This window comes from Schistocerca nitens, chromosome 1 (assembly GCF_023898315.1).
Source record: "Schistocerca nitens isolate TAMUIC-IGC-003100 chromosome 1, iqSchNite1.1, whole genome shotgun sequence".
In the NCBI taxonomy this organism is placed as follows: Eukaryota; Metazoa; Arthropoda; class Insecta; order Orthoptera; family Acrididae; genus Schistocerca; species Schistocerca nitens.
In genome coordinates, this window is record NC_064614.1 from 1,188,870,044 (window position 1) to 1,188,895,103 (window position 25,060).

Here is a 25,060-nt window from a genome sequence, read left to right on the forward strand (position 1 = left end):
TGGATAAAAATATCACTAGGCAGTAACGTATGCGATACAGGGCCGCGCGGGGTAGCTGCGCTGTCTAAGGGTGCCTTGCCACGGTTCGCGCGGCTCGCCCCGTCGGAGGTTCGAGTCCTCCCTCGGACATGGGTGTGTGTGTGTGTGTGTTGTCCTTAGCATAAGTTAGTTTAAGTTAGATTAAGTAGTGTGTAAGCCTAGGAACCGATGACCTCAGCAGTTTGGTCCCATAGAAACTTACCACAGATTTCCAAATTTATGTGATATAATGAATGGCTCAAATAGTATTAGATTTTTGTGAACTTCATAGCTCTAATGATTCTTCAGTTTCTCCCGGCGTATTTCTTGCTCGAACGGTCCACGAGTGTACTGCCGGTCCGTAGTGTCCAACGGGCACAATATTTCGGCGATCAGACATGTAGGTGCCCTAATGTTGCTGACAATTGGGGGTAACGGCACCCCTTCTTTGTGGACTTTAGGGAGTCCATAAAGTCTTGGCGGTACAGGTCCTTGAGGTGTCAATTTCTTGGCGACACTCTCTGCTAAATATGAGTACTTGAGAACAGCTCCAGTCTTGTTCTCCACCATATTTGCCTGCCAAATACCTGGCAGCTTTTATGTGGGTAAATGCCCTTATCACGTTCGTAATTCTGTGGATTTCGTAAAACGTCTCGACAACTTCAAGCTGAAGACTCAGATACTCTGGCGACTTTTGACGTTGTTTCATTATTCACCAGGGTGCGTCTTCGAGAGTCAGTTGAGCTTATTGCACAGAAATTTGACGAGGAGACGACCGACCTTTTCAAGCACGTTCTGACCTCCACGTATTTTCTCTTTAATGGAGAACGCTATGAACAAACAGAAGGAGTCGCAATGGGGAGCCCACTCTCGCCTGTGCTCGCGAATTTCTATATGGAGTACTTCGAGAAGGGAGCTTTGGCGTCATCCAAATGGAAACCTACTTGTTTTCTACGTTATGTGAATGACACGTTTGTGATCTGGCCCCATGGAGGGGACAAGCTCCTAGACTTCCTTACACAACTGAACTCCATACATCCGAACATAAAATGCACTATGGAGATCGAAGCAGAAGGAAGATTACAATTCCTGGACGTCATGTTCAAAAAAAGAGCGGATGGTACCCTGGGCCCCAGGGTATACATGAAGAAAACGTACACCGACCTGTATTTGCAAGCGGATAGCTGCCACCACCCTGGGGCAGAGGAATGGGGTACTAAAAACACTGGAGCACAGAGCGCGCACCATCTCTGGCGGAGAGAGTCTGCCCCAAGAGCTGGAACACCTCAAAACTGTATTCCGGAAAAATGGGTACTCAGAATGGCAGATCAGATGCGCTCTCCGCCCACCTCTACAGTACAGCGTGTGGAGGCGGAAGAAGTCACGGAGAAAGAGACAGCCACTGCCTATATACCGTATACTGGCGCATTATCGGGGAAAATAGGACGAATATTGTGGAAACACAGTGTAGGAACTGTCTTTTGCCCACCAAATAAAACGCGAGCATTATTGGGAAGTGTCAAAGACGATCTCGGTTTGCGGAATGCCGGCATATACCACATTCCGTGTCAATGTTGGGAGACTTATATTGGACAGACAGTGAGCACCATCGAAGATCGTTGTCGAGAACATCAAAGGCACACTCGGCTCGGGTACCCCAACAAGTCGGCGGTCGCAGAGCACTGGTTGTCCGAAAATCACGAAAGGGACTACCAACATACCAGGGCCCTGGCACAGACATCTAAATACTTGTACAGCGTCGTTAGAGAGGCTATCGAAATTCGTACCAGGGACGGACTCATCAACGGAGATTGCGGTACAACCTCAGCAGGGCATGGGAACCAGCCATGAGTCCAATTAAAAAGACGCTCAGCAAAGGAAACAAACGGGCGACCAGGGCGGACGAGGCAATTACACCGACGCCACCACAGACGCCGACGCCAGCGTCTCACCGACCACTGACGCGCGGGCACGAACCGCGGAGAAAACGCATCGCGAGGGGACGGGATTTAAGACGGCAACCCGCCCTCAGGAGCTCAGTTCGTCAGCGCACCTGACGATGGTGACATGTCTGATCGCCGAAATATTGTGACCGTAGGACACTACGGGCCGGCAGTACAACCGTGGACTGTTCGAGTTCATAGCTCTTGTTCCACAGAACCGACTTAAAAAAAAGTTCTGTCTATGGGACTTTTAGAAATTACCAGAATAAACGAGTCATCATGTGTGTGAACGTCACTATGTAGTTTCTGGAAAGGCATGTTACATCAGATTTTTAAGAAAAAATTAAGTATTGTGATGAAAGCAACACGTGGTTTATTCAAGCGAAGCCTAGATTCATACACGCCAAACTGTGACTGATAGTGTACTAGGAGCACAGACGCACATCTACATCTACATTTATACTCCGCAAGCCACCCAACGGTGTGTGGCGGAGGGCACTTTACGTGTCACTATGATTACCTCCCTTTCCTGTTCCAGTCGGCCGACCGCGGTGGCCTCGCGGTTCTAGGTGCTGCAGTCCGGAACCGCGCGACTGCTACGGTCGCAGGTTCGAATCCTGCCTCGGGCATGGATGTGTGTGATGTCCGTAGGTTAGATTTAAGTAGTTCTGAGTTCTAGGGGACTGATGACCTCAGATGTTAAGTCTCATAGTGCTCAGAGCCATTTGAACCATTTGAACCTGTTCCAGTCGCGTACGGTTCGCGGGAAGAAAGACTGCCGGAAAGCCTCCGTGCGAGATCGAATCTTTCTAATTTTACATCCGTGATATCCTCGGGAGGTATAAGTAGGGGGAAGCAATATATTCGATACCTCATCCAGCAACGCACCCTCTCGAAACCTGGACAGCAAGCTACACCGCGATGGAGAGCGCCTCTCTTGCAGAGTCTGCCACTTGAGTTTGCTAAACATCTCCGTAACGCTATCACGCTTACCAAATAACCCTGTGACGAAACGCGCCGCTCTTCTTTTGATCTTCTCTATCTCCTCTGTCAACCCGACCTGGTACGGATCCCACACTGATGAGCACTACTCAAGTATAGGTCGAACGAGTGTTTTGTAAGCCACCTCCTTTGTTCAAAAAAAAATGGTTCAAATGGCTCTGAGCACTATGGGACTTAACATCTGAGGTCATCAGTCCCCTAGAACTTAGAACTACTTAAACCTAACTAACCTAAGGACATCACACACATCCATGCCCGAGGCAGGATTCGAACCTGCGACCGTAGCGGTCACGCGGTTCCAGACTGTAGCGCCTAGAAATGCACGGCCACTCCAGCCGGCCCTCCTTTGTTGATGGACTACATTTTATAAGCACCCTCCCAACGAATCTCAACCTGGTACCCGCCTTACCAACAATTAATTTTATATGATCATTCCACTTGAAATCATTCCGCACGCATACTCCCAGATATTTTACAGAAGTCACTGCTACCAGTGTTTGTTCCGCTATCATATAATCATACTATAAAGGATCCTTCTTCCTATGTATTCGCAATACATTACATTTGTCTACGTTAAGGGTCAGTTGCCACTCCCTGCACCAAGTGCCTATCCGCAACAGATCTTCCTGCATTTCGCTGCAATTTTCTAATGCTGCAACTTCTCTGTATACTACAGCATCATCCGCGAAAAATCGCATGGAACTTCCGACACACAAAAGTGGCTTTTAGTGTTTAATCGATGCGCCACGAGACATCGGCATATAGTGTAACATGTGACAGCGGTCTATTGCTAAGGATGTTAGACTGGACGCTGTTACTGCTTCCTCTCCCTGCTTCTCGTGCATCAATACTATGGTGCTGCCACCCTGTTGGGTCACCGGTCCGCTTTGTCGAGTAGCGCTCTCCCTTTAGCCTTAGTCTTGCTTTGTGTATCAGCGAGTAGCTGTTCAGTACCGCAAACGGTGAGGGCGGCCGTGTTCCCATGGTTTTTTTTCTGTTGTAGCAGGACCGATGTTGGCAGCACTGGCGGCGGTGTGCCAGTGGGTGGGCGCCGTGGTGCTGGCGTCGCTCGTGGGCTGGGTGGCCAGTGTCGCCCTGGACAAGCTGAGGCCGGTGCGGCTGCTCGACCGCCTGCAGTCGCGAGCCGTCCTCATCACAGGTCAGCAACCAGCTCACGTAACGGCAATAATTCTCAGACTATGGCTTCACATACACTGATCAACCATAACATTACATTATTTTTAACATTTTCATGCAGCGACAGCAACTGATATTGTTTATATAAGAGTATACAGCCTACAGTTGCAGGTTAGCTTTATCGTTTACCTAGGTTTCAACGCTAGTAATAACGTCTTCTTCAGAACCTGCAACAAGTTAATATTATTTTTTTTTCTTTATTGTATTTCAATTCCCCATCGGGGCGAGCTGGCAGCTGCATAGGCGCTGCTCTTCAGCCGAAAGACATAGAACAAAACAATAGAAGACATTTAAAAACAGCAAAGGAGAGAATAAGGTGAACATAGATATATAAAAGGGGGAACATCATGGAAGGCAATAGACAAAAAACGGGGTGACTGTAAAATGGAGATAAAAAACTGTTTAAAAGTAGCACACACAAAAAGCCACACACTGCGACGGTTAAAAGAACACAAGGCACAGTACGACAGGAGCATAAAGGTAGCGACTGATGGCATAGCACATAACGTAACACGGACGGTGAACCTCAAGGCAGTACACAATTAAAATCACACCTCTAGACGCACACAAGAAACAGCACTAAACACAACACTGATGTGGCACACTGATGATGATCAATACAGAGGATCTGCCAGGCGCTAGGACATGAGGGAGACCTGAAGAAGGGAGGGAGGGGAAGAGATGGGGGAGGTGAGCGGGGGGCGTGCGGAAGAGGGCCAGGTAGGGAGGGATGTGGGAAGGAGAGAGGCAAGTATGGGGTGCAGGGTCTCAGGGGAGGGGGGGACGGAGGAAAATCCGCTCTGGGAGAAGGAGGAAAGAGGAAAAGGGGGCCCTGGGGAGGGGGGGGTGAACAAGGCCAGGTTATAGTTGGAAGGAAGGGTAGATGTCACGGCGAAGTTCGTCATCCGGGAGGGGGAGGCGTTGGAAATTGCCCTGATGAAGGAGATGGAGGGTGTGGAGGTGGAGAGAGGGAGGGATACGGCGATAGAGGCGCGGCAACGGGCGGGGGGTGGAGAGGAAGGAGGAAATCAGAGGGTGGGGGGATCAAGCCTGCGAACAATGTAAAGGATGCGGAGATGTTGGAGGAACAGGAGGACGTGGGGGAAGGGGATCACTTCATACAGGAGCCGTGTGGGGGAAGGAAGGCGGATACGGAAGGCAAGGCGGAGTGCATGGCGTTTAATATTATAATGCGATAGTAAATTATATTAGATATGGTCATCCTACAGGATGCAACGTGTAGTACTTACATAAAATATTATTTAAATGTTTGCCTAAAACAGGCCATGTCCTAAGTCAACTTCATAAAACTTGATGTATAACCATAAGGTTTTGTCACTTCATTAAGCAAGCTGTAGCAGATTCACTTTAAGCCCATTGTATGGGCCTCGACATGTGACTAGAGACTGCGGACCGTGAGGTCTTCGCGGTCTGCCTGACAGAGGGCGGCGTGCATGCGCGAGACATATAGAATCATGCTCTTTATTACGCACGCGTCAGATAACCTTTCTGCTATGAATTAATCTTATTTTTTACTATTGTAAGTTAATTACAGTATCCAGCATGACTACGTTTTACATTCTAATACAGAGCCTTATAAACAGACCAACAAATCTCGTATGAAACTGTAGGAAAGGATCTATTATTAAACAAACTGTGAGGTCACATGCATTATGAATTATTGTAAACCTAGTATAGGCTGGAAGCCTTCGAAGTATGCCCTATTTTTTAGATACAGTTGATCGTTCAGTAAATTGCCTCTATCTGTAATTAGGTGTGCACAAATTTGTAGTTCCTCAAGCTTGTCGAGTCTATATCCCTTAACTTCATGATGTAGTAGCTCTATGTCACGTAAAGGTTTAGGTGTATGAGCCATTTGCACCAGATGTTCCTACGCCCTTTATTGGAAGATGTTCTTTAAACCTTGCTGCTATAGCTCTGCCTGTTTGACCCATGTAATAGCATGGGCAATCATCACACATAATCTTATATACGCCTGATTTCGCTGGCTTGTCACCGTCTTTCTCAAGGGAATGAACTAAATTTTGCTTTAAACTATTACTCGTCGAGTAGGAAATTTTAAAACCTGAATTTTTCAACAGGCGCCCTATCTTGTAGGAGACATTACCTATATAAGGAACCGACAACCATTTCTTGGTCTGATCTTGGGTTTGAGTATTTGTGTTTCCTAAAGTCGTTGTTATCTTTCGCGTTTTCTTATGATATAACTGCCTCACTATCTTTGGATCATAGCCATTATTCTGTGCAACACTCTCGAGAATTTGTAATTCTTTTTCGAGGTTGACATTTGGCAACGGAATAGAAATCGCCCGATGGATACTACACTCCTGGAAATGGAAAAAAGAACACATTGACACCGGTGTGTCAGAACCACCATACTTGCTCCGGACACTGCGAGAGGGCTGTACAAGCAATGATCACACGCACGGCACAGCGGACACACCAGGACCCGCGGTGTTGGCCGTCGAATGGCGATAGCTGCGCAGCATTTGTGCACCGCCGCCGTCAGTGTCAGCCAGTTTGCCGTGGCATACGGAGCTCCATCGCAGTCTTTAACACTGGTAGCATGCCGCGACAGCGTGGACGTGAACCGTATGTGCAGTTGACGGACTTTGAGCGAGGGCGTATAGTGGGCATGCAGGAGGCCGGGTGGACGTACCGCCGAATTGCTCAACACGTGGGGCGTGAGGTCTCCACAGTACATCGATGTTGTCGCCAGTGGTCGGCGGAAGGTGCACGTGCCCGTCGACCTGGGACCGGACCGCAGCGACGCACGGATGCACGCCAAGACCGTAGGATCCTACGCAGTGCCGTAGGGGACCGCACCGCCACTTCCCAGCAAATTAGGGACACTGTTGCTCCTGGGGTATCGGCGAGGACCATTCGCAACCGTCTCCATGAAGCTGGGCTACGGTCCCGCACACCGTTAGGCCGTCTTCCGCTCAGTGGTGTCGCGACAGGCGTGAATGGAGGGACGAATGGAGACGTGTCGTCTTCAGCGATGAGTCGCTTCTGCCTTGGTGCCAATGATGGTCGTATGCGTGTTTGGCGCCGTGCAGGTGAGCGCCACAATCAGGACTGCATACGACCGAGGCACACAGGGCCAACACCCGGCATCATGGTGTGGGGAGCGATCTCCTACACTGGCCGTACACCACTGGTTATCGTCGAGGGGACACTGAATAGTGCACGGTACATCCAAACCGTCATCGAACCCATAGTTCTACCATTCCTAGACCGGCAAGGGAACTTGCTGTTCCAACAGGACAATGCACGTCCGCATGTATCCCGTGCCACCCAACGTGCTCTAGAAGGTGTAAGTCAACTACCCTGGCCAGCAAGATCTCCGGATTTGTCCCCCATTGAGCATGTTTGGGACTGGATGAAGCGTCGTCTCACGCGGTCTGCACGTCCAGCACGAACGCTGGTCCAACTGAGGCGCCAGGTGGAAATGGCATGGCAAGCCGTTCCACAGGACTACATCCAGCATCTCTACGATCGTCTCCATGGGAGAATAGCAGCCTGCATTGCTGCGAAAGGTGGATATACACTGTACTAGTGCCGACATTGTGCATGCTCTGTTGCCTGTGTCTATGTGCCTGTGGTTCTGTCAATGTGATCATGTGATGTATCTGACCCCAGGAATGTGTCAATAAAGTTTCCCCTTCCTGGGACAATGAATTCACGGTGTTCTTATTTCAATTTCCAGGAGTGTAGAATAGAAAAACGCCATTTTATGCGCTTGGGGGTGGGTTGCATCCTGCAGGATGACCATATCTAATATAATTTACTAGCGCATTATAATATTGTTGCAGGTTCTGAAGAAGACGTTATTACTAACGTTGAAACCTAGGTAAACGATAAAGTGAACCCGCAACTATAGGCTGTATATTCTTACATAACATTATAGCCACGGAACTTACCATCGAAATAAACCCGTCTAGGCGATAGCAGCATCACCCAGTGAGGGATAACTGCCAGTCAGACCACACGCAAAGTGCGTGTAGTGTGAGTGAGCGTGCTGGTCGCGTGTAGGATAGGGAAGGAGCGCAGTCGATCTGAATTTGACCGGGCGCGGATTGTGATGGCCGGAGGCTCCGGGCGCGGATTGTGATGGCCGGAGGCTCGGCACGAGCATTTCAGATTTGGTGTTCCAGGAGTACTGCGGTGAGTGTCTTCAACACGTGGCGCAATCAAGGTGAAGCCACGTACAGATGTCACGGGCAGGGACGGCCACTCCTCACTGCAGGTGTCGGACGTCGTACACTGGGCAGACTTATAAAACAGGACAGGCGGCGAACTGTGGCGAAACTAAGGTAAGACTTTAAGGTGGGCATAGTACAAGTGAGTCTGAACACACAGCGCACCGAACACTCCTAATGATGAGTCTCCACCTCATTTGGCGCAGTGTCAGAGCGTTGCATGGTCAGATGAATCGCGGTACCTTCTTCATTACGCCGATGGGAGGGCGCGAATCCGTCGTCTTCCAGGGGAACAGCTCCTTGAAGCTGGCGGCGGTCCCATTATGCGCAGGGGAACATTCACGTGTCCATCCATGGGTCCACTGGAGCTCGTGCGATGCATCATGACGACCAAGGAATATCGTACACTGGTTGCAAACCACGTAAACCCCTTCATGACGGTCATGTTTCCCGGCAGCAGTGGCATTTTTCGATAAGGTAATGTACTGGTAGTATAGGGAGAGACGGGTCATATACAATATGTACAACAACCAAGAGGGAATAATAAGAGTGGACGATCAACAACGAAGTGCTCGTATTAAGAAGGGTGTAGGACAAGGCTGTAGCCTTTCGCCCCTACTCTTCAATTTGTACATCGAGGAAGCAATGATGGAAATAACAGAAAGGTTCAGGAGTGGAATTAAAATACAAGGTGAAAGGATATCAATGATACGATTCGCTGATGACATTGCTATCCTGAGTGAAAGTGAAGAAAAATTAAATGATCTGCTGAACGGAATGAACAGTCTAATGAGGACACAGTATGGTTTGAGAGTAAATCGGAGAAAGACGAAGGTAATGAGAAGTAGTAGAAATGAGAACAGCGAGAAACTTAACATCACGATTGATGGTCACGAAGTCAATCAAGTTAAGGAATTCTGCTACCTAGGCAGTAAAATAACCAATGACGGACGGAGCAAGGAGGACATCAAAAGCAGACTCGCTATGGCAAAAAAGGCATTTCTGGCCAAGAGAAGTCTACTAATATCAAATACCAGCCTTAATTTGGGGAAGAAATTTCTGAGGATGTACGTCTGGAGTACAGCATTGTATGATAGTGAAACATGGACTGCGGGAAAACCGGAACAGAAGAGAATCGAAGCATTTGAGATGTGGTGCTATAGACGATTGTTGAAAATCAGGTGGACTGATAAGGTAAGGAATGAGGAGGTTCTACGCAGAATCGGAGAGGAAAGGAATATGTGGAAAACACTGATAAGGGGAAGGGACAGGATGATAGGACATCTGCTAAGACATGAGGGAATGACTTCCATGGTACTAGCGGGAGCTGTAGAGGGCAAAAACTGTAGAGGAAGACAGAGATTGGAATACGTCAAGCAAATAATTGAGGACGTAGGTTGCAAGTGCTACTCTGAGATGAAGAGGTTAGCACAGGAAAGGAATTCGTGGCGGGCCGCATCAAACCAGTCAGCAGACTGATGACAAAAAAAAAAATGTGCCATGTGATAAGGCCAGACCTGAACCTGATCGAACACATCTGGGATGATGTGATTGAACGTGGCGTCAGACCTCATCGCCCCCCTTCCGGAATTTACGGGGTTTAACTGGCCTGTGTGTGCAGGTGTGCTATCTACCAAGGCCTCATTGCTTCCATGCCACAAAGCGTCGCCGCTGTTACCCGTGCCACAGATAGACACACTGGCTCTTAGCTAGGTGGTCGTAATATTCTGGCTGGTCAGTGTACATTGTATATACGTGTGCCCACAGTAAATGGATATAATTTATTTTCCAGGATTCATTTTCAGCCAGGTGTCCGGTTACTTTTGACCACAGAGTGTATATTATTTTATTCTAGCACGCCAGCAGCATGAGTTTATGTAACCGATTTCCACGTTAATTAATCGGAAGTATAGATTGAAGTTTACGTTCTGCAGCCGAGTGCTCATATGAAACTTCCTGGCAGATTAAAACTGAGTGCCGGACCGAGATTGGAAGTCGGGACATCTGCCTATTTTTTTGAGGGCAGAGTGATATGAAACTTACTGACACATTAAAACTGTACTGGACCGAGACTGGATGTCGGGACGTTTGCCTTTTGCGGGCGGAACGAAAACTACGTTCTGGAGATATCCCCCAAGCTGTAGCCAAGCCATGTCTCTCCTTTCTTCCAGTATTGGTACTCCCTCAAGTTTCACAGGAAAAATCATGTGGAATTTGAAAGGTAAGAGACAAGGTATTGGTGAAAGTACGTCCTGAGGATGGTTTATGGGTCATGCTTGGCTAGCTCAGTTGGTATAGCTGTTGCCCCTGGAAGGCAAACTTCCTAATTTCCAGCGTTGACCTGGCACAGTGTTTTAATCTGCCAGGAAGATTCAATTTAAATTACAAACAGGGGGATAATGTTAGATTAGCACATTTCAAAATGTTCAAATGTGTGTGAAATCTTATGGGACTTAACTGCTAAGGTCATCAGTCCCTAAACTTACACACTACTTAACCTAAATTATCCTAAGGACAAACACACACACACACATGCCCGAGGGAGGACTCGAACCTCCGCCGGGACCAGCCTAGCACATTTCAAACACATTTCACTCAGTTATTTGTATCGGTAGCAAAAACCTCTGAGCAAAGACGCAGAACAGCAGCACTTTCGGTTATACACTACAAGTGTGAATGTAGTTACACTATTCTGTGTGTGTACAGTGACGTGGATACCCCAGGGCTAGGGGTAAGGTGGATGTGAATTTCTTGTACGCATATTGTTACTCAATACATCAAAACTCATACTAATGGCAGAACGTCATTTTTAACTGTCTTCCAGAGCCGCTTTATAACAAGAGCGTAACTGCTTATTTTTAAATTAATAATGCATGATATTAAAATGTTAAAGATTGAAAAACTATAGGACCATGACAGGATCTTGCAGGCTGGCAGATATAGCTATCGGGAGACCTTGTCAAGTGAACAATGATGAGCATAACCTTCCTCACCGTAGCAATTAGAGATATGAACAGCACTCGAGCTGAAAGCATCCCAGACTCCTCTCTTTCTTGTGTGTGACAAGTTTCCTCCAAACCAGCCAATGTACATGTGTCGAAAGCAGTCTAAGTCCCATAACTGATACAGCCTAAGAGAACAATCGGAGAAATGGTTAAAAGTAAATAAAATCATTAAAAAATTAGACAAAGGCCGAGCAGTAGTATTATTAGCTTATCTAATACATTTAAATAGGATGTATGCTATCCATGATGTGTGCAGAGCCCTTTTATCCTCTGTAAGCAAGCTTCTCGTAACTTCATCTACAGTAGTGACAATGCGTGATCTACGTACGTCGCTTTTTACGATTCCAAATATGTATGACTTGCAACTTGCATGTATTGGGAGGGAATACCAAAGGATTCGGAATCCAAATAAGAGAACGTTATCGGTTTCTCATGCACAGGACCAGGTACAGAAAGCTGGCTAAAGCCTGAAATAAGTTCTACAGAAATTTTTACGAAGTCTCAGACGGTGTTCAGGATAGATAGAATAGGCAGAATTGGTGGTGGAGTGTTTGTGTCTGTCAGTAGTGGTTAATTTTGTAGTGAAGTCGAAGTAGATACTCCGTGCGAATTGGTATGGGTGGAGGTTATACATAACAGCCGAACTAAGTTAATAATTGGCTCCTTCTACCGACCCCCAGACTCCGATGACATAGTTGCTGAACAGTTCAGAGAAAATTTGAGTCTCGTAAAAAATAAATCCCCCACTCATACGGTTATAGTTGGTGGGGACTTCAACCTTCCCTCGATATGTTGGCAAAAATACTTGTTCAAAACCGTTGGTAGGCAGAAAACATCTTCCGAGATTGTCCTAAATGCTTTCTCCGAAAATTATTTCGAGCAGTTAGTCCACGAACCCACGCGAATTGTAAATGGTTGCGAAAACACACTTGACCTCTTAGCCACAAACAATCCAGAGCTGATAGAGAGCATCATGACTGATACAGGGATTAGTGATCACAAAGTCGTTGTAGCTAGGCTCAATACCGTTTCTTCCAAATCCACCAGAAACAAATGCAAAATAATTTTATTTAAAAAAGCGGATAAAGTGTCACTAGAAGCCTTCCTAAGAGACAATCTCCATTCCTTCCGAACTGACTATGCAAATGTAGGCGAGATGTGGCTCAAATTCAAATATATAGTAGCAACAGCAATTGAGAGATTCATACCTCATAAACTGGTAAGAGATGGAACTGATCCCCCGTGGTACACAAAACAGGTCCGAACGCTGCTGCAGAGGCAACGGAAAAAGCATGCGAAGTTCAGAAGAACTCCAAATCCCGAAGATTGGCTAAAATTTACAGACGCGCGAAATTTGGCACGGACTTCAATGCGAGATGCCTTTAATAGGTTCCACAACGAAACATTGTCTCGAAACTTGGTAGAAAATCCGAAGAAATTCTGGTCGTATGTAAAGTACACAAGCGGCAAGACGCAGTCAATACCTTCGCTGCGCAGTGCCGATGATACTGTTACCGACGACTGTGCCGCTAAAGCGGAGTTATTGAACGCAGTTTTCCGAAATTCCTTCACCAGGGAAGACGAATGGAATATTCCAGAATTTGAAACACGAACAGCTGCTAGCATGAGTTTCTTAGAAGTAGATACCTTACGGGTTGCGAAGCAACTCAAATCGCTTGATACGGGCAAGTCTTCAGGTCCAGATTGTATACCGATTAGGTTCCTTTCAGATTACGCTGATACAATAGCTCCCTACTTAGCAATCATATACAACCGCTCGCTCACCGATAGATCTGTACCTACAGATTGGAAAATTGCGCAGGTCACACCAGTGTTTAAGAAGGGTAGTAGGAGTAATCCATCGAACTACAGACCTATATCATTGACGTCGGTTTGCAGTAGAGTTTTGGAGCATATACTATATTCAAACATTATGAATCACCTCGAAGGGAACGATCTATTGATAATCAGCATGGTTTCAGAAAACATCGTTCTTGTGCAACGCAGCTAGTTCTTTATTCGCACGAAGTAATGGCCGCTATCGACAGGGGATCTCAAGTTGATTCCGTATTTCTAGATTTCCGAAAAGCTTTTGACACCGTTCCTCACAAGCGACTTCTAATCAAGCTGCGGGCCTATGGGGTATCGTCTCAGTTGTGCGACTGGATTCGTGATTTCCTGTCAGGAAGGTCGCAGTTCGTAGTAATAGACGGCAAATCATCGAGTAAAACTGAAGTGATATCAGGTGTTCCCCAAGGAAGCGTCCTGGGACCTCTGCTATTCCTGATCCATATAAATGACATGGGTGACAATCTGAGCAGTTCTCTTAGGTTGTTCGCAGATGATGCTGTAATTTACCGTCTAGTAAGGTCATCCGAAGACCAGTATCAGTTGCAAAGCGATTTAGAAAAGATTGCTGTATGATGTGGCAGGTGGCAGTTGACGCTAAATAACGAAAAGTGTGAGGTGATCCACCCGAGTTCCAAAAGAAATCTGTTGGAATTCGGTTACTCGATAAATAGTACAATTCTCAAGGCTGTCAATTCAACTAAGTACCTGGGTGTTAAAATTACGAACAACTTCAGTTGGAAAGACCACATAGATAATATTGTGGGGAAGACGAGCCAAAGGTTGCGTTTCATTGGCAGGACACTTAGAAGATGCAACAAGTCCACTAAAGAGACAGCTTCGTCCTCTGTTAGAATATTGCTGCGCGGTGTGGGATCCTTAACAGGTGGGATTGACGGAGGACATCGAAAGGGTGCAAAAAAGGGCAGCTCGTTTTGTATTATCACGTAATAGGGGAGTGAGTGTGGCAGATATGATACGCGAATTGGGATGGAAGTCATTAAAGCAGAGACGTTTTTCGTCGCGGCGAGATCTATTTACGAAATTTCAGTCACCAACTTTCTCTTCCGAATGCGAAAATATTTTGTTGAGTCCAACCTACATAGGTAGGAATGGTCATCAAAATAAAATAAGAGAAATAAGAGCTCGAACAGAAAAGTTTAGGTGTTCGTTTTTCCCGCGCGCTGTTCGGGAGTGGAATGGTAGAGAGATACACTCCTAGAAATTGAAATAAGAACACCGTGAATTCATTGTCCCAGGAAGGGGAAACTTTATTGACACATTCCTGGGGTCAGATACATCACATGATCACACTGACAGAACCACAGGCACATAGACACAGGCAACAGAGCATGCACAATGTCGGCACTAGTACAGTGTATATCCACCTTTCGCAGCAATGCAGGCTGCTATTCTCCCATGGAGACGATGTAGTCCTGTGGAACGGCTTGCCATGCCATTTCCACCTGGCGCCTCAGTTGGACCAGCGTTCGTGCTGGACGTGCAGACCGCGTGAGACGACGCTTCATCCAGTCCCAAACATGCTCAACGGGGGACAGATCCGGAGATCTTGCTGGCCAGAGTAGTTGACTTACACCTTCTAGAACACGTTGGGTGGCACGGGATACATGCGGACGTGCATTGTCCTGTTGGAACAGCAAGTTCCCTTGCCGGTCTAGGAATGGTAGAACGATGGGTTCGATGACGGTTTGGATGTACCGTGCAATATTCAGTGTCCCCTCGACGATCACCAGTGGTGTACGGCCAGTGTAGGAGATCGCTCCCCACACCATGATGCCGGGTGTTGACCCTGTGTGCCTCGGTCGTATGCAGTCCTGATTGTGGCGCTCACCTGCACGGCGCCAAACACGCATACGACCATCATTGGCACCAAGGCAGAAGCGACTCTCATCGCTGAAGACGACACGTCTCCATTCGTCCCTCCATTCACGCCTGTCGCGACACCACTGGAGGCGGGCTGCACGATGTTGGGGCGTGAGCGGAAGACGGCCTAACGGAGTGCGGGACCGTAGCCCAGCTTCATGGAGACGGTTGCGAATGGTCCTCGCCGATACCCCAGGAGCAACAGTGTCCCTAATTTGCTGGGAAGTGGCGGTGCGGTCCCCTACGGCACTGCGTAGGATCCTACGGTCTTGGCGTGCATCCGTGCGTCGCTGCGGTCCGGTCCCAGGTCGACGGGCACGTGCACCTTCCGCCGACCACTGGCGACAACATCGATGTACTGTGGAGACCTCACGCCCCACGTGTTGAGCAATTCGGCGGTACGTCCACCCGGCCTCCCGCATGCCCACTATACGCCCTCGCTCAAAGTCCGTCAACTGCACATACGGTTCACGTCCACGCTGTCGCGGCATGCTACCAGTGTTAAAGACTGCGATGGAGCTCCGTATGCCACGGCAAACTGGCTGACACTGACGGCGGCGGTGCACAAATGCTGCGCAGCTAGCGCCATTCGACGGCCAACACCGCGGGTCCTGGTGTGTCCGCTGTGCCGTGCGTGTGATCATTGCTTGTACAGCCCTCTCGCAGTGTCCGGAGCAAGTATGGTGGGTCTGACACACCGGTGTCAATGTGTTCTTTTTTCCATTTCCAGGAGTGTAGTATGATTGTGGTTCGATGAACCCTCTGCCAAACACTTAAATGTGAATTGCAGAGTAGTCATGTAGATGTAGATGTAGATGTAGAGAGCATGACAGTTTCGTCTGGTGACCTTGGCTCTGCATTGTCAGTCCATCACATAAATAGTCGCAACATCAAGAAACTACAGCCTCTGCCCATGTGTACAATGTTCTATTATTTCTAAACATATGGGTGTGACGTCACGTCTGTTTCGTATAAACGCACTCCACATATTTTTTCAATGGAGGTCTGTAACCTCTCTCATTCTTTACTACTGATCTCGGTCATTATGGGAGCAGGTTGTACTCTGATTCTAATAGTTCTCTTTCTTCGTACAAAGCTGTAGCTTTCTAGGAAAGTATCCAAGAGATCTACAGACACTTTGATCTAGTGCTTACGCCACGGATTTCGACTACTTCCTATGGATAGCTAAAGATACCCTCTACGACCATGTCGTATGCATGTTCTACCGCGTTTTTTACTTTTTTTATCGTCTCTCCATATTTCTCCACATTTTTGTTCCATTTTTCCGTTTTTCCTCATATTTTTTCCACTTTTCCGATTTTTTCATATTTTTCCATAGTCTATATGTGCAAGTGTATATACGCTCGTATTGCTTACATTATCAGGCATGGTTTGCTATTTTTTTTACCATCCAACTGTGATACATAGACCCATCCCAACCAGTGCGACTACAAATTATAGTACCTCCAAATGTCAGCCCACATAACACTAAGCGCCAAAGCCAACGCTAAAACGCACGCGTTGTCAAAATATTTGAATGCCTTGTAGAGCGGTGTAATTCCATAAACATAAAGCGATACACATGGATCACATATTTAACTTGGAAATTAATTATACACATTCATTCTTTTGGCGTTCTCGTATGAAATAATGAATTCTGAGACGTTTGCTACTAATGAAGGAGCAAAAGTGGAGGAATGTGCGCCTAAGTCTAGATTAAACGTATTATTTTATCAAAGTATGGATTTTAGTTCTATTTAAAGCGCTGTCAAAGTCATCCGTACATTATGACAACCCTCCATGCTGGGGTAACATTATCATTTCTTTCGTACGGCTGTCAGGGCTGGCGGTTGGGAGTTGTACCACGCATTCCTTATAGACATCAGGACTGATATTTTAGTAAATACACGCCGTTAAGTATGCGTTTTTGGTGTGCAGCTTAACACCATGCACAAAAACAAAACACAAGCATGTTGTTTGTCATGGCTGGACATACACCACACCTGACGAGCCTGTGGTATCCACGTTTCAGCACGCTCAAAATAGTGTAACTGGATTCCACGTCAAATCAGATTTAGAAGGTATGACCAGAAGATAATGTCGGTGGACGTGTTATCATCGCGTCCTTTACCCGAAGATTTTTGTAACTGGTATGAATAATCATCAGCAAAAAGCATTTGCTGTTGGCCGGCATAACATTGCTATGCTAAATCGCATTCCAGTGTTTGTGAACAGGTAGGGAGCTCATATCTGGTAGTAATGAAGTGCTGAGCATAAATAAAAATATTGAAAAAATAATTATTTTATCACAGAGGCATATCTTTCAAGTGCCAAAATAAATAAAACTGATTCCAAACAACGGGCAAACTTTTGATTACAAAGATCAGACAGCTGAAAACAAATCTTTATATTCCGATAAATTTACAAGAATTTAACAAAGATTTTATCAACAGTTCCCGTGATAAACAGTAACAGACAGCTGACACTTAAGGCCCTACATATGTCTGTGATGCAGTCAGTGAAGCCATAAACGGAAAATAATTTTTAAAAGCGCCAAAAATTGCTCCTGTCTGTGAAGCAGACACAACAGTGCGTTCAGAACTTACCAAAGCACACGACTGAAACCATTACTGCTCAAAATTTAAAAGCCACAACATATTATACACATCTGTGAAGCAGAGAGTGAAACCATTAATCCAAAGGTTTTAAAAGAGAACCTTTTGTACGCGTCTATGAAGTAATCAGAGTAGAACGTTCTCTGATCAATACTAAAAGAAACAAGTAAAACAATCAAACGCTTAGAAAAGAAACGAACCATACCCGTCTGTGAAGTAGGCAAACCAGGACGTTAATAAAAATATTTTATAGAAAAACAAACTAAGCCTGCCCGTGAAACGGACGAAGCAGAATGATGCAATAAAACTGAAACCTATTAGTTGAGCGGTTCGGCAGTAAACAATGGTAAGGGACAGTCTGCGGGAAACAGAGATATTAATTGTAAAATATCAGAGATGGCATGTTTCATTCACATTAGTAAAAAGTTTCACGAAAAACCGATAGATGGCACCATTTTGTCAACTTTCAGATTTTCGCTGTTGGCAGCTTTCTCGATTCGTGTGCAAGTGAACAGTGGTAAGTGCCCAAAACATGGCGGCAAGTGAGAGTGAAGTGTCCAATGTTCGTGTGGAAAACAAGCTTTTCATTAAGTTTTTGAACGTGTGTGGAGATGGCCTGGATACCTATGACTCTAATAAAGATCTGGAATACGTTGCTGAAGATGAAAGCACCTGCAGAGTTGTTGATAATCAGGTAAATACGAATATTTATTTCTGCAAGTAAACAGCGTTAAATTGCATCCCTTAACATTATTTGCATGAATTTACTTGACAGTGTGATGCCAATAATGTTAAGGGCCAACCTTAACACTACTTACTTGCCGTAGTAAGAACTCCAGATCAGTCTTTCCTCAGGCTGGACATAGCGTGCTACCTAGTGACAGAGACTTTGAAGCCATTTTGACTATTTTTCGACCGTAACTGTCTCAAGAAGTATGTAAAGGTTTTTTTAAATTACCGCTACCAGTCACAAACTTTGTCAACAATTGTATTACTTGTTTATTTAGCAAAATGTTTCGAGGGAATACCTCATCTTCAGGCTAAATGGCACTACAAAAATTTTTGTAATGTCATTTAACCTGAAGAGGTATTCCCTCGAAACATATCGCTAAATACACTCCTGGAAATTGAAATAAGAACACCGTGAATTCATTGTCCCAGGAAGGGGAAACTTTATTGACACATTCCTGGGGTCAGATACATCACATGATCACACAGACAGAACCACAGGCACATAGACACAGGCAACAGAGCATGCACAATGTCGGCACTAGTACAGTGTATATCCACCTTTCGCAGCAATGCAGGCTGCTATTCTCCCATGGAGACGATCGTAGAGATGCTGGATGTAGTCCTGTGGAACGGCTTGCCATGCCATTTCCACCTGGCGCCTCAGTTGGACCAGCGTTCGTGCTGGACGTGCAGACCGCGTGAGACGACGCTTCTGCCGGCCGAAGTGGCCGTGCGGTTAAAGGCGCTGCAGTCTGGAACCGCAAGACCGCTACGGTCGCAGGTTCGAATCCTGCCTCGGGCATGGATGTTTGTGATGTCCTTAGGTTAGTTAGGTTTAACTAGTTCTAAGTTCTAGGGGACTAATAACCTCAGCAGTTGAGTCCCATAGTGCTCAGAGCCATTTGAACCAGCCAACGACGCTTCATCCAGTCCCAAACATGCTCAATGGGGGACAGATCCGGAGATCTTGCTGGCCAGGGTAGTTGACTTACACATTCTAGAGCACGTTGGTTGGCACGGGATACATGCGGACGTGCATTGTCTTGTTGGAAGAGCAAGTTCCCTTGCAGGTCTAGGAATGGTAGAACGATGGGTTCGATGACAGTTTGGATGTACCGTGCACTATTCAGTGTCCCCTCGACGATCACCAGTGGTGTACGGCCAGTGTAGGAGATCGCTCCCCACACCATGATGCCGGGTGTTGGCCCTGTGTGCCTCGGTCGTATGCAGTCCTGATTGTGGCGCTCACCTGCATGGCGCCAAACACGCATACGACCATCATTGGCACCAAGGCAGAAGCGACTCTCATCGCTGAAGACGACACGTCTCCATTCGTCCCTCTATTCACGCCTGTCGCGACACCACTGGAGGCGGGCTGCACGATGTTGGGGCGTGAGCGGAAGACGGCCTAACGGTGTGCGGGACTGTAGCCCAGCTTCATGGAGACGGTTGCGAATGGTCCTCGCCGATACCCCAGGAGCAACAGTGTCCCTAATTTGCTGGGAAGTGGCGGTGCGGTCCCCTACGGCACTGCGTAGGATCCTACGGTCTTGGCGTGCATCCGTGCGTCGCTGCGGTCCGGTCCCAGGTCGACGGGCACGTGCACCTTCCGCCGACCACTGGCGACAACATCGATGTACTGTGGAGACCTCACGCCCCACGTGTTGAGCAATTCGGCGGTACGTCCACCCGGCCTCCCGCATGCCCACTATACGCCCTCGCTCAAAGTCCGTCAACTGCACATACGGTTCACGTCCACGCTGTCGCGGCATGCTACCAGTGTTAAAGACTGCGATGGAGCTCCATATGCCACGGAAACTGGCTGACACTGACGGCGGCGGTGCACAAATGCTGCGCAGCTAGCGCCATTCGACGGCCAACACCGCGGTTCCTGGTGTGTCCGCTGTGCCGTGCGTGTGATCATTGCTTGTACAGCCCTCTCGCAGTGTCCGGAGCAAGTATGGTGGGTCTGACACACCGGTGTCAATGTGTTCTTTTTTCCATTTCCAGGAGTGTAGATAAGTAATACAATAATTGACAAAGTTTGTGACTGGTAGGGGTAATTTAAAAAAAACCTTTTCGTATGACAGAGACTTTGCTCAGGTGGAGAAAAAATTCACCTCACATTATTCAAGTGTTTATGGACCTGATCATTGGGAAGAAGTTCTAAGAACATCCCAGCGAAAGAAGCCATTCAAGGTAACTAGTATGACTCAAGAGTGTTTCTGCAGCTTCCCTGCACTGAAACAGCTGTTCCACCAACCACAAACATCAACTGCTCAAAGCGAATTCAGTATTAGAAATTGTGTTAGACTCGTATTTTCTGCTGAGCTACAAAGTCCCACCCCAACGTTAATATTAAGTGAAACATATAATGGTTGCCTAGAATCTGTTGCCTTATCAAAACGTGGAAGACCTGCAAGCAGTTCTTTCCCGACAGAGTTTAAACCGAAGTATTCAGGGTCTCTTCCTATTAAAAGAAACAAGCTAAGAAACATTCTCTCAAGCTTAAAATACCTCCTGTATACCGTGGTTGGTCCAACTCACTTCAAGCAGAGGGAGGTACTGCGCTTCAGCAACAAGAAGACGAAGAAGAAAGATAGACAATCATGTACTGAGAAAACAATGTTTTAAGTAAAATAATCATGTTAAGTACATGCATTGAGAATAAAATGTTTTCATGAAAAAATGTTAAGTAAGTGTGTTGAGACTAAAATGTTTTGAGTAAATAATGTTAAGTACGTGTATCTGAAATTTAGAATTTTTTTTTTTCGAGTCGATATTACATACTAAAAATATGTAACTACTGATGCTGTGTAATAAAGGTATGCTGTACCCGAAAAAAAATTATTTTTTACGTGTTTCAGATATCTGATTTATGGGATTTTATTAAAATATTTGTGGTGCGTTTTCTCAGAACTACTGTTTATGCCTTACCATTTTTTTACTGCTGAGCCCTTCAGTTTTAACAAGAGCTTTACTTTTAGGAGTCCAGGTGATTGCTTGATTCATAAAAGCTACTGGAACGTACAGATTACAAATTAGATTTACATAGCAAATAAATAACAAATCATAGACAGGTCCCTTAAACACAACAGTGACATGTAAACATGCAACAGCAATACTTAAATCAGTGAAACGATATTTACATCAGCAAATACATGTACAAATAGCGCAAATTAAAGATAAATAAAGTTTTGACTTGTAAATAGAAAGAGACCATTACACTACGCTTCAACCTTGCAATTACGAAAAGATATTACTGCCTGCTTCGGTGAACACAGTACAGAATTTGTATGTATTGTCTAATATACACTCAGAACGATAATCGGGTAGCAAGTTAAAGGAGCACACAGGCCTCCCCCAAAACAGTGCAAATAGAGCACAAGTCTTAAACTTGCGAGTAAGTGTTTGACTTCAGGAACACAAAATACTTAAATTCACAAATGTATACTCCAATAGGGGAAGGCGAGAATTACAATCAAGTGAGTGTTAGGCTTAATGACGTTCAGGATGCTGATCCAGTTTTAGCACGTCGGACAAACTATGGCGAGTTGAATGATCGGACGAACGGTAATTAATGGTGCCGGAGTAGATGTTTGCGTAGCAAATAGCCTCTAACACATGAACACCCACATAATATGGAGATCACCATGGCTCCTGTATTAACCCAAAGTCAATCATGGATGATGTGGCGTTCCACGCCCACCAACCAAGACAGCAGGGAACTCACCAAAACGATCCGCAGCGTGTAGCTTCGTCACCCCCGTGACACAGTAAGACATAACTCTCCAGCAGGCAAAGGCATAATACGCGAAATAAACACGGGAGATCCAAATACAGGAGCAGGTCAGCACGACACCTCGGCACAAGCCACGATTCCGAGCAGCGCTCCGTCCACGGACTTCCAGCCGATGGCTCCATGAACCGACTGCCTAGCCACTAGCTGTGCGCGCACTTAACTCACCCTCACGTTGCTGCTAAAGTCCACCGCAGTGTAGCCTGAGAAACCATAACTTTGCAACGCACCCAAAAGGGTCCAACGAGTACCAGAATCGATACCAATGTGCGTGCGTGGCTCAGTTTATCTTGCACATTTACAAATATTAAGACAGACCGGCATCGTATCTAAACCAGCATCTTCCGGAGATTTAAAGTAAATACTTTTGATGGTAATTTCCAAGAATGATTGCCTTTCGAAGTTGCGGGGTCCAAACGACACATATCGAACATGCGATTGTAAATCGATCATGCGAGTCTCGTCGCGGGCGTTATGAGTATGTTTACGGTGGTCACTACAGCAACGACAAAAGAAGAGCGTTAAAAAACACTTGTAATTACAAAGAAGACGACTTACCTTAGTCGTCATCGGTGTTGTCGTCACGTGAAAGTCCATGTGATGTGTACGCTACAGCGACAATTCCCTTTTTGCCATAGCCTGGGTAATCTCTGCCAATGACACGCAAGAATATCAGCAGAGTGTCACATGCGTTAACTTTTCCCTGCAAACGCAAGTTGTGGAAATACAGATACTGAAAACAGTACAGTTCGTCTCTTTGTCCTGGACTCCCTTCTCTTTTAATGGAAGACTTCACAAATTTCCGTAGCCGCTCGATATTCTGCGTGTGCACACTAGCATCATCCAAAGACACGAACTCTACAGAGTGGTTGACGAATTCGTGGTCGAATCCTTCAGCTTTCAGAGTCTTGTAGGACTGAAACCTGTCTGTAATGACTTTAGTACCAGGGAGTATGAAGTGCTTTATCAGACCCACTAAAGTGACCTTGTCTCGGAACAATACTCTCACAACGAAACACTTCCGGGACTCTCTTTCTATACCCAAATATGATTGATTTCACTCTTTGAAGGTTGTCAAAAATGGCTCTGAGCACTATGGGACTTAACACCTATGGTCATCAGTCCCTTAGAACTTAGAACTACTTAAACCTAACTAGCCTAACGACATCACACAACACCCAGTCATCACGAGGCAGAGAAAATCCCTGACCCCGCCGGGAATCGAACCCGGGAACCCGGGCGTGGGAAGCGAGAACGCTACCGCACGACCACGAGCTGCGGACTTTGAAGGTTGTCCTCTCTGGTTCTTCCTTCTAGCTATATGAGATTCCACAACTTTACTCGGTCCACCAATTGGTACACTGTCGTTTGTCACTACCACGTAACAGACTTCTCTGCAAAACCCAAAATAGTCACACACGGTATTAGCAGATAACTCAGTTTCCTATGCTGTTACTTGCAAGGTATAGTCTCGAATCCAGCAAGATAGAAGAATTCCGCTGGTCTGGATGGATTATTTGGAAGAGCCGAACCACGTATTCTTCCTGAAACTCGTTCGTTTTCCGCACTGTCCTCAATGAAATAGAAACGGTATTTCAGCATCGAAACTCCTCTTACGAAGTTTTACACACTTCGCGTCACCACAGTCCATACAGTCCCTCCTTTTGTCGTCCGGTAGTACTCCATGTTTGCGACAGGAAGTCAAACAATTTTCTACACTGGATAAGCATGGAATTAGATTTTTCCATGTAAGAGAATCCGCCGAAGAAGCGTCAGGAACACCAGACATCACACTCACTATCGACAGAATCGTCTGGGTTTCCCAAGCAACTCACAAATAATTGGCGAAGGAATGTAATTTAGAGCAACTAAAGGAACGACGGAAAACAGATAAAAATGACGATCACAAATAATTGACCCTAACGCCCGCCACGAGACTCGCATGATCGATTTAGAATCGCACGTTCGATATGTGTCGTTTGGACCCCGCGACTTCGATAGGCAATCATTCTTGGAAATTACCATTTTGATCTGCAAGTACAAACATTACAGCTAATCAGGAACGATAACTGGTTGATAAGTGTGCTCTGTATGATTCTGGCTTTAATTATTAAACGTGGAACGCGATTACATGAACTACCAAATAGTGATGCTGATAGCCCTGCTGTAGACTCTATCTTGGTGGTATTCTATGTTGTACACATGGCTGACTGTTCGTCGTATGCAAATCATATTTCAGGATCAGTAAGGGGTACAATACCTACCCAGAGCTTTTGTGTTATTGCTAAGAATATGGAAAATTCTACAGACAGTAATTCTGAAAATGTAAACAACAGCTATACATTTGTGGATGTCTGCCGTCTTCCTGGCAAAGATGTAGAACAAACTACGCCTCCCTGGTACGTAAAGCAGGCAATGTGTCGATCAGATTTAGAGCATTATCCATTAAAGTTTTCGTTTATGTAGTCCCAAAGTCGTTCTGCAATTTGTCTACTGGGAGGCAATACGACCACATATGTTGATTGGTTGATCATGACATTTTTTCGTTTATGACGCCTAAAATCAGAATACAATAGTGTTATATTTTAGTTAGGTGTGTACATGATGTGGAAGTCTGTAGTTATTCGTTAACAGTAGTAGGCAGTACCACACATCGATAGTTTACTTAGAGAAAAAGACGATCAGGAGCGATAATGGATTATGAAACTATGCACTGCGCGTCCATAGTTTTAATTATTTAAAGTAGAAATTGATTGCACAAACAACCTACTGTAATTCTGCGCTACTCTTCTAC

The 25,060-nt window shown here is 46.0% G+C and overlaps 1 protein-coding gene across 1 annotated transcript in view; it reads left to right on the forward strand.

The window, feature by feature from the left end:
- Nucleotides 1-25,060, forward strand: part of LOC126239291 (estradiol 17-beta-dehydrogenase 2-like) — a 206,157-nt gene that overhangs the window by 53,629 nt on the left and 127,468 nt on the right. The window contains exon 2 of the mRNA XM_049947850.1: nt 3,967-4,122. Coding sequence (XP_049803807.1) covers nt 3,975-4,122 — 148 coding nt within the window. The 5' untranslated portion in view covers nt 3,967-3,974. The remainder of the gene's footprint in view (nt 1-3,966; nt 4,123-25,060) is intronic.